The sequence below is a fragment of the Centrocercus urophasianus genome, unplaced genomic scaffold (assembly GCF_019232065.1).
Source record: "Centrocercus urophasianus isolate 14NV4802_14NV808 unplaced genomic scaffold, USGS_Curo_1.0 seq_9, whole genome shotgun sequence".
NCBI lineage: Eukaryota > Metazoa > Chordata > Aves > Galliformes > Phasianidae > Centrocercus > Centrocercus urophasianus.
Genome location: NW_024885532.1, coordinates 25386634 through 25401916, shown reverse-complemented (window position 1 = coordinate 25401916; position 15283 = coordinate 25386634). Strand labels below are relative to the sequence as shown.

The window sequence follows — 15283 nt, the reverse complement described above, 5'->3', positions numbered from 1 at the left end:
TGTCCTCAGGTTATGATGGAGGCCAAAGACTTAGAGACTCAGAAGTTGATTCAATGTATAAGTAACAAAAGCATCTGCAGTTATTTACGAATCTATGCTTCAGGAGTTAAAAACTAGATAATTGTACACACGAGAACAATTCTTACTTGTAACTGAGAGTTTGGGGCAGTCCTGTGAATCACCTGATGTTATTTTCCTTTGTGAGTGAACTACTGAATTGATAGGATAATGTCCTATCTCTTTGTGTCTAAAAATAGTTTTCCTTCCCCAAAAACAAAAGTAGGCTGAATTACATCCAGAGAAACTTTTGTTTTCATGAGATAAAGACCTTACTTTGGCATAAATTTAATTCTCCTGTTACTTCATTTACTCTGTAAATACACAGCCAGCTTTCATGCCTTTTCATATGTCTCCAGTGTTTTTACATGTTGAGGAAACTTTGAGCTGCTTTTTGTCATCCAGGTCTTTTTTTTATTAATGTGTATTTAGGCCACAATAGTGCGTAAGTAAAAGTCCCTTCAGAGTCCAACATTTTTAGCAGATTTTTGCTATGTATCCAGTACAGCTGTTTCCAGAACTTTTATTTTTTTAGTTTAAGATTAAAGTACTGGAAAACAGACCTTTGTGTTTACGTATATGATTACAAAGGCTTACAAAGGCTGCTGGTGTGTTATACACAAAAAGAATGCTCACTTGAAAATTAGTAAATCATTTTTCACTTACACAGTATGGAAAATGCATATTTTTTTCACAAGTCTGATTCAAAAATATCAGCTGTCCATTATTTTGATTAAATCACCATTTTGATGAGAGTTGTTACCAATAACTTAGAAATAATGAGCAAAAGTTTTGAATAGAGATCAGTTCTGCAATATGTATTTCATTTAGAGAGAATATAAGTGTTTTTGTGTTTACTCTTCATAGCTACTGAATTCCACAAGATTTAGTCATCATTACTGGTGAATTTGTAGCTTGATGTGTTTCTTCAGCCCTGTGCAAATTGTATTGTGCTGTAGCGTGGGGACAACTGTCTGGATTAACCTGATGTGTTATTGTGTCTTGCTGTGGTATGTTTTTCTAGAATCTACGGTTTTATAGTTGATAGACAAGGGTAGTATTTAAGCAAAACTTGTTTTTAAATAGAAATACTTGCAGACTTCTAAGACAAAGCAGGTTTTACTTCGTAGACAAAGCAGATTTCACAAAGCATGCTAACTCCTCAAAACCCTTTCCTTTGAAGGACAGGACAGAGATGTGTTTCTCTCCTCATTACCGCAGAAAAACTAATTCCCTGGGTTATTGATTATGCTGGGAATGAAACTACCTTCAAACTGCCTGGCATTTTGTTTTTGAAGCATGGTGGGAAACTGAGATTTCAGGTTGTTCTTCATAGGAGAATAAAGCAGCTTCCAGTACACGTCTATTTTTAAGAAAGAATCCCATATTGCATAAGTAGTTCCACAGGCACAAAGCTATATGGAATCTTAAAGGCAGTCTTAGATCAGGGTTCTTCCTCTTTGGTTGTCAAATCATCATTGCAGATGATACAAGGAAATCCCTAGTTACTTCAGAGTGCCTACTGACTTCCTCAGAAGCATTTTCCTATGAACATTTTTTTTTTAATTACATCAGAAAACCTCAAGCATTCTGGTTATAATCTGAAAATAGTAGTAGTCAGCAGTTCTCAGGACTTTATATGCTTCGTTCTGAGAATACCTTTTTATCATGTTTTCATTCACACTTCTCAGGTGGCTCCTTGGGATCTGAAGTTTGTACGATAGATACATTCATCATACTGCCTGAATGTAAGTTCATTTTTATCAAAAGAAAGGCAGAGCATGAGGAAGTCTCTTTGGCTTCTATATTTCTTGAAAGCTGCTCTGAAGCTTGGTGACAGTCCTTCCAAAGGTACTTAATTTTTGAGGTTTAAATTACCACTCGCAGCTTTGAGATTCTCAGGTTGTCATAGAGCTCAATGTTGGTGTCATACAGAGGCTGTGCATCACCAGCTCTGTCACATTGAAAGTTCAGTGCACCAGCTTTTATTACAAACACTGCATCTCCCTTGCATTGTTTTATGGGCTTTTATCTTTCAGAAGCAGTGTTGGGCAGCCTTTCATGTGCTTTCTAGCTCTTGTAACAAAGTTCCTGGCTTAGTACACCTTCTTCCTTCAAGCAGAATGGGGTTTGGCCTGCATTAGTGTCCCTGATTTGAAAATCTTGTTGGTATTTGCTCCTTCAGCTGATAAACACTGATAAACCAAATGCTTAGTAATTTAGGGTTCTTTTTCTGTTACTCATTGTCTGGATCTAATTAAAAACAACCTGGTACAGATTACCTTTTTACACATGATGATAAATCCAGGAGAAAATACTAAATCAGAACTGTCAGAAAACAGAAACTATTCCAGAGAAACTGGAAACAAAGCACAAAGCACCTACTGCACTGCCGTGGATGGAGCTCATGGCATAGATGGATCTCATGTTGGGAGAATTGGTATTTAGAATCATGAGTCTACTGGTGAGGCATTTTAATCAGCCCATTGCACCAGTATATTTTATTAGAGCAGCTAATTGCAAGGGAATCTTCAAGCACATCTGTCCTTACTGTCTCATTTTGATAATACTCCAGAACAATTATTAAATGAAGGAGTAATTTAAAACATGGAAGTGAAGAGAATGAAAGGTATCACAAGGATACTAAAGTGAGCTAACCTGTTGGTGAGCAAGGAGATGATTAGTAAAGTAGCCAAAGGAATTTGTCTTACTTAATGCTCTTCTTTTTATACTAGATGTATGCAAATTAAATGTTCTGTTTCCATAGTCTGTTACGTTTGTCAGTGGAAGAGGTATTAAAGCACTGCACGGGAATAACTGTGAACTTCTCCTTCATAATTTGGTTCCCATCAGAATGAAACTACTTAGATTTCTGGGAAATCAGCTGTGGGACAGTTGATACAAGATGCTGTTGTTTAAGTCTGGTGAAGATTATTTAATTTTCTAGAATGAAGCATGTGTCTTCAGTGCTATGTCTGCCTTCTTTCCAGTGAGGTTTTTTAAAGTCAAACTTAAAAGCCAGTAGGCCCTTCAGAAGGCCACCAACATTTTGTTTGTTTGTCTGTCTGAGCAGTGCTTCCTATGGAGCTGTGTGTTTAAAATTACTGCCTTGTTTTTTTAACGCTACTGTCACAGAATGGCAGAATGGATGAGGTCAGCAGGAACTTCTGGGGATCATCTAGTCCAACCATCCTGTTCAAAGTGTCATCTAGGGCAGGTTGCTGAGAGCTGTGGCCTGTGGAGTTTTGAGTGCCTCCAGGGTTGGAGGCCAGGTTGCAGAACCTCCTGGTGCGGCTACCTCCATCATTTAACTGACTTCACACTGAAATCTATTGTAACTTCGTGTCTTTCAGTCTGTGTGTGTTGACACCGCTGAAAAGAGCCTTAGCTCCTGTATTCCTCTCATGAAGTATTCATACACATTGATAATATTCCCCTGAGCCACCTCTTCTCAGGACTTGTACAGACCCAGCTCTCTCAGCCTCTCCTTGTATGAGATATTCCAGAGCCTGCATGGTCTTTGTAGGCCTTCACTGGGTTTGCTCCGTTAAGTCCATGTCCTTCTGTGCTGTTAACTTTCTAATGTTCAGGTAGTATAGTACATAAGTTGTTCTGATTGTGTTACCCATATCGTATTTTCAGTATTTGCAGGTGCACGTATGGGCTACCGACAGCGCTGCTCTCCTTGATGTGTATCAGTACTTAATAGAATTAGCTGTATTTAATATAAACAAAAATCATTCAAACTTATTTACTTAGTAATCATCCCCCACTGAGTGACCCTTCAAAATGTGCATTTGAGAGCTAAAAAGCTTAAATGAAGACACAACTTTTTAGGCTAAACCTATTTTAGGAGAATAGGTTTCTGTTTTATGTGTTAGAGTTTAAAAAATGAGAATTATTTTCTTTGTCTGGAAGAACAGCTGACTGGGCTAGTTTAGGTGTGACTGAACTGCAAAGGTAGAACTGATGAGATTCTTGGTATTGTTAGAATACATTTTAATACTGTTGAACTGGCTACTACTGAATTCTTTGAGAATTCTTTAGGTAGCTCCTGCCTGGCTTGTGTGTTTTGTAATATTTATGTTACATTATTTGTTACAATTTTTATAAAACATTTAGGACATGACTTTTTTAATTTAAATTAGAATAGCAGTTTAGCTTTGCAAACTAACATCCGTGACTGTGTTAAAATTTTCTTTTTTAATTCTGAAAAAAAAACCAACAAACCCAACTTACATTCATGCAAAAATTTAGGATGAATATAGCAGTGCATTAGTTTTCCCTGAACTTATTAGTAATTCTACCTCTGAAGTAGTCAGGAATTTAAGCTAGCTCAAATAGAATTTAAAGATCTTAACCTCTTTTCCTATAATGTTTTCTTCCCGAGTAATGTTGTCCACTGTCTTCTAGATGGGAACAAGGAACTTCAAAAGAACAGGTTAAATGAAAGTTGAAGCTAATTTAGAGGCTTCTGGCCATCATCTACTTGAAGGGACAAAAATTCTGTAATTGTGTAAAGAAGCCTGAAATTATCATTGCCATGATCTGTATCTGTATTGGAAGTGAAAGCCCTATCAGACTCTAGTCTCAAATTAATGACAAAATATCCCTGAACACGGTCCATTTCAGGTCTGAGAACAGTGTGTTCAGGGCACGATCAATACCCCTAATATAACAAGGATAAACAAGAAGAAAGTCACTCACTGCTGTAAATTTCAGTAGACTTTGCTACTAGTCAGCACCGAGTAGTAAGTGCTTCTTCCTGAATTGCTGTTACTTCATTGCTGGAATACCTGTTTAAAATTTTCAACTGTTTATGCTGAACAACAGCTGTTCCTTGAATTGACTATATCATCTCTTGGAAAAATGAGTGCAGAAGGATCCAAAAGAGTTCTTGTTTGATCTGCTTTAGCAACAGATATGGAGCATGTTGGCTGTGCCTAGGGGGACAATTCAGAGGTACCTTCTGTTCTTACCGGGCAGAAGTCTTAAGAGATTTGAAGACAGTGCCTGTTTCTGCTGCACCTACACACCTTGAGTGAGACACAGAAACTAGTCCCAGATGAAGCCAAACTTAATTTTCCCTTTGTCTTTCTGGAAAGTGATTATATTGTCAGATGTTCACTTGCTCAGCATTCTTGGGGTGTTCTTACTACTGTGTAATCTAGACAGACTTATGCTTCCCTTTGAATAGGCAGCAGACAGGAAAGAGGGAGAAGAGGTTTTGTCAGAAGGAAATGAGGACAGCAGCCTGGGTTGTAGTGAGTAGGGGCCTGGAGGCAGCAAGAACCTAATTTGAGCCATCATTGAAGACAGAAAGGTCCAGTAACGTCCCTAGTGGAGTTTGAGGGTTGTGACTGGGAAAAAGAGGTGTGAGTTTTAGGTAATGTAAATTTTATGAATGATACAATTGGTATTTACCTGTTAAAGTATCTGAGCTTGTGTTAAGAATGTTGTAGAATTTTAATCTCTTTCATGTTCCCCAGCTCTTCATAATCTTCCTCAGAAAGTGTGTTCTTTATGGTTATTAAATATCTGTGATTCTCATATCTCTCTTATCTTTGAGATAGGACTGCAGTCCAATGCTCACACTATCTTTGCAATTTATATAGGTGTACTAGAGCTTATGTGCAGATCATTTGTATACTGATAATTTAAGTACAAACTTGGTAGGTATTAAGACTGTTGCATCTATGTCTACTGCTGCCTATTGCAGCTCTCATACCAGCCCTTTGGTATGGCAGGGATAGGCAGCCTTATCAAGGAGATGACAACATTCAGCTGTTGTGTTATGGCCCCAGAGCTCTGCTAGTGCTAGATTTTGAAGCCTTTACAAGAAGCCTTGCTCAGAGTAAACTCAGTGATTCAGCCGCGTGACTGTTCTCTTCTACCTAGTCTAGCAAATATATATGTGATACATATTTTACCACCAGAAACTGTAGCATTTGAGTTTCTCTAGATTGCTAGGTTGTAAAATAGGCATACTTTGAATGAGGGGAGAAATTTGGTTTTGCTTGTTCATTACCAAAAAAAAAACAGATTATCTTGTTCTTTAGGTTGAACTCCCACCTCCTGATCTTGGCCCAAGCGCTGCACTAAATCAGACACTTAATTTGCTACGAGAGGTTCTGGCATCTCACGACTCATCTGTTGTTCCACTGGATGCCCGTCAGGCTGACTTCGTGCAGGTACAAGGGAGCTTTGAGAGAAGGGAGGGAAAGAAAGTAAATTTAGGTTTGTCTTGGTCCATTAATCTTCTGGTCCCATTTTGGAGCCTTCTTCCAAACTCAAGTTTTCAATGTGAATACAAGGGTGACTAAGTGGATAATTACAGTACAGTATGGAGTGCTACTCTTAGCACAGTGTCTACATTCTGTTATCCAATTACTACTCCATTAAGTAAATACTCCATCAAGATTGCACAATTGCCAATTATCTATTCTGGGTTACTCCTCCTACTAGATTAGAATCTGTTCTCAGGTTTTTACACTTTTGCCATCACTATGGTAGCTGATCACCTGCTGACAAATCCAGTAGAAAACTGCTTTCACAGTTGGAAACTCTCATTTTTCTTTGTTCTGCTTTGGAGAATAAATACACAATAGAGACAGAAAGTGCTTAGAAGCCTCATGTGACATGATTTCCTTCCTCTCCTCCCTCTTTTCTTTGTGTTTTCTATTTTAGGTTCTGTCTTGTGTGCTAGATCCATTGTTACAGATGTGTACCATGTCTGCTAGTAATTTGGGCACAGCTGACATGGCAACCTTCATGGTAAATTCACTTTATATGATGAAGACTACCTTGGCTCTCTTTGAGTTCACTGACAAACGTCTGGAAATGTTACAGTTTCAGGTGAGCCTTACTAGCCCAGCTGAAAATAAACTTATTACTGTTTTTCTTTTGTTTTGCAGACTGTAAGATGTGATGTGAACGTATTTGTCTTTGATAATGTTTATTTTGGATCAATTCTAAACCAAGGAAATGGGATAAGTGGAGCTCTTTTTATAAGCCAATAACAAGTATCAGAACTGATGATGGTACACAGCATCCTTTATTTCAAACATGCAAAAAAAAATAGGGAAGTTTTGTTTTAGTGGTGAATAAGCCCATATCAATGAAAACTTTCATTTCCTTGAGTCATTCTCATTATTCTAGTTCACTTGCAAACTGTATGAATTGAAGCAAATAGAATTTGAAGGCTGAGTGAAACAGCTGGCTGTGTTCTATCCTATGTGGTGTTAGTATGCTGTACCTGAGGTCATTACTTCAGTGCTTCTTTTTACCTTTCCGTTCTCATTTGTTAGATTTCACCTAACGTGGCTGGTTAGTAGTTCATATTTGGTACCATTTCAAAATGGAAATGTAGTTTATAAAGCATTCACTTGGAAGAAAACATAGGCGTTGCCCATTTACAGTTGTGCTACACAATAATCTCTGCAGTACCTCTCAGGAGAGTTTTTGGAGCTTGAAGACTGGGGGGAAAAAAGTCTCAACTTCTTATTTGGAAGCATCAGTAAAGTTTGGCTGTGAGCCATTTCTCCCTTTCTACTCCTAATTTCAATTTCTAGCACCTTTTAGCTGGGAAACAAACAGAAAACCTCACCAAACTGTTTGGGGCACTTTGAACTTCCATTATCAGAGCTTCTTGTTCACAGTAAATGTTGCAATTGATTTATTCTTAAAATAAGCAGCAGAACTGAAGGTTATGCATTTAATACCAATTGCTTTCTTCAAGTGTTCTACGAATACAGAAATAGATTGGAAAAAACCTTTATGATTATACATAAGTAGATTATCAAAGTGAAGGTAGAATGGCATATTAAGTAAGAAACATTTTTCATGGGGAAAGAAAAAAGAACTCCTGAAGACAGTTAAATCTCCAAATTGAAATATTGAGATTTCCCCCCTGATTTGTAGAAAGTGCATTTTTCTAAACAATTCTAGAAAGCAAAATGCTTTTAAATATCATTATGTTTTACCAGAGTTTGATATATTATGAATTTTAGATTTTTCTTCGTTGGTTGAGCTTCTGTAATTAATTGGCTATTGTTCTTTCAGTCAACTCTTTTTTTAAACACATGGCTATCAGTACTGAATTTGAAAGCCTTACTGATAATGGGGGAAATGCTTTCGAGCTCAAAGTAGAGTAGTTTTTGGTTAGATATAAGGAAAAGCCTTTTACATTGATGAGGCAGTGGGACAGGTTGCCCAGAATTGTAGTTGATGCCCTGCCCTTGAAGACTTTCAAGGCGAGACTGGATCAGGCCTTGAGCACCCTGAAGTAGCTGTGGTGTCCCTGTTCATTGCAGGGGAATTGTACTGGTTGGCCTTTAAAGATCCCTTCCAACTCCAAGGGTTCTATGATCCTATTCTATATTTTAGTTTCAATTTGATTTTTCCTTTGAGAGACTGTCATTTTTTTGAGTGTTATTTGTTACAAAGCTGCCACACTGTTGTCAATATTTTTGATAAGTTTTGATATTTTCAATAAGCTGAATGATTTTTATCATATATTTTTAAAGAACTGTAAGAGCTTTCATTCTTTTATTTTTAGTGCTGTTGAATTTACTAATACAAAAAAATTTTGGCTCTTCTGTAAAGAGTCATCAATAAATTTTTTACTGGTTCCTCATAATATAGGAGATGTAAATGGATACACTAATTATGCTATATGTTTGTGTTTTTCCCTTGTTTATTAATCATATTCCTTTTTTTTATTTGTGTTTCTAGACAACTCAGAGTTCGTTTTATTTTATATTCTCATGCGTATTTTCTAACTATCTTATGCTTAAAATTTCAGATTGAAGCTCATTTAGATACACTCATAAATGAACAAGCTTCCTATGTCCTAACTAGAGCTGGTCTAAGTTACATATATAACTCTGTGCAGCAACACAAACCAGAACAGGTAAGGTAATGTACTGGTTTTATTGAGAAGGTAGTGTGTACCTGCCAACCAGAAGAACTTCGGCATTGTTAGTTTTGTAAATGAAGTATTGTGTGAAAGCAAAAGTTCTTTTGGTTTTTCATACAGTGCCAGGGCTATTAGACTAAGGTACCTTGCAAGTACACATTTTCCTCATGCTCTGTGTTAAGCAAGCCTAGCAGGTTTGGGATGCATCATTCCTTCTGGCTTAATTGTGCAGATATGTTCTCAGAATAACTGCATAGGTAGTATAATACCCCTCTGAAGTCGTTAGAGTGCAGCTGGCTCTAAAACACAAGTAGTGAGTTTGTATGCCCCTTCCACAGTATGTAGGACATATTGGACCTGCTGTGCGTGTAACATTCACTTTTTTTTCCACTGTGATATTCATTTCCAGAGTAGATACCTTGCATGCATTAGACAATTACTGCTTTCTTTGGTTCCGTGAAAAAATATTAGATGAGTATAATAGTAATTTTAGATGAGCTTAATAGTAACTTTTTGGCTTCATTCATTGCTTTACCTGTTCTAGAACCAAGACGATCCAATTCTAAAAGTGAAAACATCAGATTTCTTAGAAAAAGTTGAAAACTGACACTTGGGGCTCGTGTTCTTTGTTTCTTTTGAGGCATCATTCTTATCTGGTTGCTGTTATTACATCCCCTCTTCCCTTTATCTGTACTTGTGATCTTTCATAAAGGTGAAGAGCAGTGATTACAGGAGAAAGTGGTACTGCATTGGAGAGTTTCCTGTTCTTTGTCTAGGCAGTATTTTTATGTAAAGTGCCCAAACTTAGTAACTCAGTTTGATTTCCTATTCATAAGCTTATCTCCTTTTCTAAAACCAATTTGAAATAGACCACAGCGGGTTGTTTAATGGAAATTGGATGGAATTTCCAGTAATAATTTTATTTCATATCTATCCACTGCCTGGCTGCAGGGGTGAGATTGTTACAGGATTCATTAGAGGTGTGAGACAGCACGTATGCGTTGTAATGCCATGTAAACATCAGGGTTACTGGGGAACAGAGCTGAATTCAGCGTGGTCCAGGAACAGATGAGGAGGCAGAGATTGTCCTCTGTAATCCTGGGACACTAAGGCCGTTTGGATGGCCGCCAGCTGAGTTTTTATCCCAGACTTTGTGGAAGACTTTTTTCGGGTTTTGTCTTCTAATGGTGAAAAGAGGAGAAAAGAACTGGAGGACATATGAAAAAGACGGTATTCCAAATTTTTAATCCAAGGGAGTGGTGGAATATGAATGAACTGTTACTGCCTTTCCAGCACTGGTGTGGTGATTCAGTTCCCAAACATGTAATATCCTGTAGCAGGACCAAGTAACAATTTAGTACGATCAGATTGTAGAGTTTATTATTTCTTGTCTTTTTCCAAATGCTAGTGTGACTTCTTTTTTTTCCCCTTAGGGTCCTCTTTCAAATTTGCCAAGTCTGGATTCCATGTCCCTGAAGGTAGCAATGGTAAGCATTTTCCAATTTCATTTTGAGGTACTATTGCTGTGACCTGGGAAAGAATTCTGTTAATGTGTGAGATGTAGTAGATATTCATCTCACCACGCTCTTTAAGAATAGCTGACTTACATGTCTGGGAATATTTTCTTCATTTGTAGTAATTTGACCACTTGAAGTAATAAATTCATAAATTATTTATGAACTGGTAGTAATAGAATATTAGTTTCTAAGTCTTGAGAAGCAGAATTTTACTTATAATAATGTTATCCCATGAGTCATCTTAAATTGCTAAAAGCAAATACTTAGCTCTAATTAGTTTTAATCACCAGAATTTATTTTTTGCTAGAACGCTTTGAAATATGGGTTCTGCTATCATTTATAATTTTAGTCCTAGGGCTTTGATTTTATGCAAATAGTTCAGCAAAACTCAGAAGTTAAATGCTGGGTGTATGCCACAGTTATTTCTCTCTTTGTATTTGTTATATATAGTTACATGTATATTTTTAAGCTGGAAGCTGCATTATATTTTAAAACAGATTATCAGCTGATTCTTTTTCATTGTGTATGTGAAGGCTATTTTGCATAGAGATTGCAATATCACAGTTCAGTGGGCAATAACATATGATGTGTCACTCTTCTTGCTTAGCCAAGTTTAGCTTTATTCTGGAAGTTTAACTGTAAATAAGGCTTACTCATCCAGCAGTGCACGCACACCCCACGGAAAACATCCTCATATAAATCTTGAGATCACATGGGCTTGAATTTGTTGGAAGGGGAAGGCTCTATCATTTCTGATTCAGGAAATGGGTCATTTTAAGAATGTTGAATCCCTCCTATTGGTGTCAGTGTAGCCTATTTTCCATCATTCCAGTTCTAAACCAGTGAATCCCAAGCTGCTTGGAAGAGCAGAGCTCTGGCACAGAGCACTCGGTGGTTTAAGGGGAAATGGTTTTAAGTTGAAGGAGGGAAGATTCAGTTTAGATGTCAGGGGGAAGTTCTTTACAGAGAGAGTGGTGAGGTGCTGGAACAGGCTGCCCAGAGAGGTTATGGATGCCCCATCCCTGAGGTGTTCAAGGCCATGTTGGATGGGGCTCTGAGCAGCCTGGTCCATTATTAAATTGGGAGCCTGATGGCCGTGCATGCAGCAGGGAGGTTGGAGATCCATGATCCTTGAGGTCCTTTCCAACCCAGGCTATTCTGTGATTCTGTGGTTTATTCAGACCAGCATGCATTCTTATCATGCATTATTGTATATTAATTATACATTTTGCATTTAAAATATCTTTTCCTTATCGTAGCCTTGTAGACCTGCAAGAAATTTAAAGACTGTGACTTGGGGACCATGGTTTTTAAACTGAATCTGTATTAATGATTAATGGTTGTAAATAATAATTTTACTTGATAAGCTAGAAAGTAATCCAAGTCTTTTTTTCTCCGTACCTTTTTTTTTAATGTATGTTTGGTCGAACACTCTTGAACCCAGTGTGCTGAAATGAAGCCCATATAAATCTCATCAGTCGCTGTAGTCTGTCTGCTTTGTAGAACTTAAACCATAAGGGAGAGAGAGTGCATGCAGGTAGATTCACTGCCTCTCAACTTGAAATCTTTCCAGGTCACAGACTTTCAAGCTGTTCATATGTGCTTACTAATGCTGTTCTAATGAAGTCCATGCCTCTATCAAGTATATCTCCCCTAAATTCCCAGCCTTGGCAAATAACCCCGTGAGAACTGACCTACTTCATTAGTTGTTTATGTCCATCTTCTGTGTATTTAAATGATGGTGGGCATGGGTTTTAGGATTTGGGAGCTTGAGAAGATTACTCACATGTTTCAAAAGACTGCTGTTACTAGATAAAGTTGCTTAGGGCCTTACCTGAGTTACTAGCTCCAAGGGTGGAGGCACTGCAGCTTCCCCAGGTTATTTCTTGGTAACTTTTTCAGTGATAATAAACGCTGCTGGTGGGAATCTTCCAACTAGTATGTAATCAGCTAATCAGTTTTCCTTACTGCTTGGAAGAACAGAAGAATATGTCCGTAATCTCTCATGGGTTCACCTCTGAGACTTAGCACCATCTTCCCTACAATATTTACACAGTAAATATTTGAAGGCAGCAGTAACATTCTTAGTGCTTTCTTCTCCAAACAAATAAAATCAAAGCACTGCGTTATTTTTCACTGTATTACACAGGGGAGAAGTAAACCTAGAAGGAGTTGATGGAACCTCAAATAGGTCTCTTTGTCTTGTTTCTCCCAGCTTAACTGCTAATTAGGTTATTAAGCAGCAGCTTCTTGGAAAAAGTAAAAAAAAAAATAATAAAAAAAAAAAAGTAACATGCTGTAACTTGGACAGACTAGATTTCTTTCTGGAGTTTACAGTGCTTCCTCTGCCCTGAATAGGGTAGGCTTTAATCTTCGGTGGTGCATACATACATGCACTGTCTGCACAGAAAACTTGAATAGATATGGAAACCACATTCTCATTTTTCACCCTTCCACCCATACAACTCAAGAGTCAGAAACTTGAAATTTTGGCAACAGAGGTGCTGAGATTTGATGCTGTTGTAGTCTATTAAGCTCTGCCTTAATTATCTGTATATTATGTTAGCTTCTATCTTAAATGTATATTAAAAAAAAAAAAAAGAAAACCATATCAAGTAAGAAGATGCCTCTTTATTGCAGTCACTTTTCAGAGATCTGTGTTTTTATGTCTTCACATAACGAGTTACTTCTGTGTTGATCTCATGTTCTTTTTCCCACCCCTAGGCTCAGTTTGATCGCTATCTATCTGCTCCAGATAGTCTGTTGATGTCCCAGCTGAATTTCCTTCTGAGTGCCACTGTGAAGTAAGTATCTTAACTTTGAATTTGTGTTTTGCCTGTGTAGTAATCAGAAAGATGAATTTGATTAGGGTTTTGTGGATCACGATGTGAATCCAGGTTATCAGCTGCAATCACATTTGCATTGTACTTCAGGTCAATTTTGCTTTGACTCACCACTTTTTGAAAAACAGGAATAAGTAATTTTGTAAATTTCTGAAGTACTCGCTCTTCATTTAACAGATGCCATCAAAATGAATTACACTCATCTGTTTTAAACATGTTATGCTATGTTGGCTTTTTTTTTTTTTGTCATTTTAGTTGTAAATTGTTTCAGAACTATTTTGTAAGCATTCTGAAGGCAAATGAAATATTTAATTCTCTGCTCAAGATTTCTTTTACCCCCATTGCTCCATGAAGTCTAAAATTATCAAATGTTGTCTTTTACTATGGAGTATTGACATTTCGTGCTATTGGATATTGCTCTGAGATGACTTTTACATAGCTTTTTTTTGTTACTGATTTTTTTTTTTCCTTTGAAGTGTAGAAGTGAGGAGTTCGTAATTTATCTCTTCTCTTGTTTCATGAATATATTATATAATATGACAAATAAGGGCCAACTGAACCCTAAGGCTAGGGAAAATGCCACGAATTTCTTTCCAATTAAATTCAAAGATGAAGACATTTTGTAGTACTTTAATTCAGAGAATTATATGCTGCACTGATCAAAAAGTTTTCTTGACATTATTTTTCATATTTTTGTCAAGAATGCATGTTACAAGAAGATATGAGAAATTGTGACTGGCACATCACGTTTTGAGTTAATACTCTAACATTTGGATTCTCATTACAGCTGCCTGTCCTCCAAATGGGACTGTATTACAACATCTCACAAAGACAGGCTGAGGGAGCTGGGCTTGTTCAGCCAGGAGAAAAGAAGGCTGCAGGGTGACCTCATTGCAGCCTTGCAGTACCTAAAGGAAGGGGAGTCAACTCTTTACAAGAGCAGAAAATAGCAGGACAAGGGGAAATGGTTTTAAGTTGAAGGAGGGAAGATTTAGGTTGGATGTCAGGGGGAAGTTCTTTACAGAGAGAGTGGTGAGGTGCTGGAACAGGCTGCCCAGAGAGGTTGTGGATGCCCCGTCCCTGGAGGTGTTTGAGGCCAGGTTGGATGGGGCCCTGGGCAGCCTGATCTGGTATTAAATGTGGAGGTTGGTGGCCCTGCATGCAGCAGGGCAGTTGTGCTTGATGATCCTTGAGGTCCCTTTCAACCCAGGCCATTCTATGATTCTGTGATCAGGATATAGCAAGGGAAAAACAGTGCTGGGAGTTTATTGCTCAAGTTCTTCTCACTGAGACTTCCAGTTTCACGCTTTACACCTGCTGCCTAGCTTGGCTTGGGGGATGTTGGTTCCTCTCAGCAGTTTGTTGGGTCTTCCTGCTAGGGCCAGTGTTCCTGCAGTTCAACCAGCAGAGCTGGCTCTGTCTTAGGAGCAATGTCTCTGTCTCTGTGCAATACAGATCAAGTGAGGCATCTTGAGCAGCAGTGTAACAGAAGCACTGAAACTTTGGCTTCTAGATGTCAAGCTATTAAGCCAATATTTTAGCTCCCAGTATATATTTTTCTAATGTAGGTCTATTTTAAAATCATAATAACAGTAAATGAATTTTGAAAGCTTCAATTTTTCGCTACTAACACAAAAGCGATTTTTTCGAGGTAGACTTTATGCTGCCATAAAGGTGTAGGCATGCACTGAAATTGCCTTGACTTAATCACTTCTTTCTGTCAGATGAATCAAGATAAACTGGTCATGTATGCACTCTTAGCTTTGCTCCATTTACGAACTTTTTAAACCTCTCTCAACACAATTTAAGTGAAATTTGTGTTACCTTGTGACAGTGGGCAGCACAGAGGTGAGTGGGGAGCCTATGTGAGGATGACTGTTATAGCTGCCACAGCTCAGCTGACAGAAAGGGGGTTTATTAACCAGCTGTAGCTCAAAATTGCAGTTTGG

General features: G+C 37.8%; 1 protein-coding gene across 1 annotated transcript in view; it reads left to right on the top strand.

The window, feature by feature from the left end:
* The window catches only part of COG6 (component of oligomeric golgi complex 6), a 50049-nt gene that overhangs the window by 30930 nt on the left and 3836 nt on the right, over positions 1-15283 (top strand). Inside the window, exons 14-18 of the mRNA XM_042838965.1 lie at positions 6117-6248; positions 6745-6912; positions 8861-8968; positions 10408-10461; positions 13216-13295. Coding sequence (XP_042694899.1) covers positions 6117-6248; positions 6745-6912; positions 8861-8968; positions 10408-10461; positions 13216-13295 — 542 coding nt within the window. The remainder of the gene's footprint in view (positions 1-6116; positions 6249-6744; positions 6913-8860; positions 8969-10407; positions 10462-13215; positions 13296-15283) is intronic.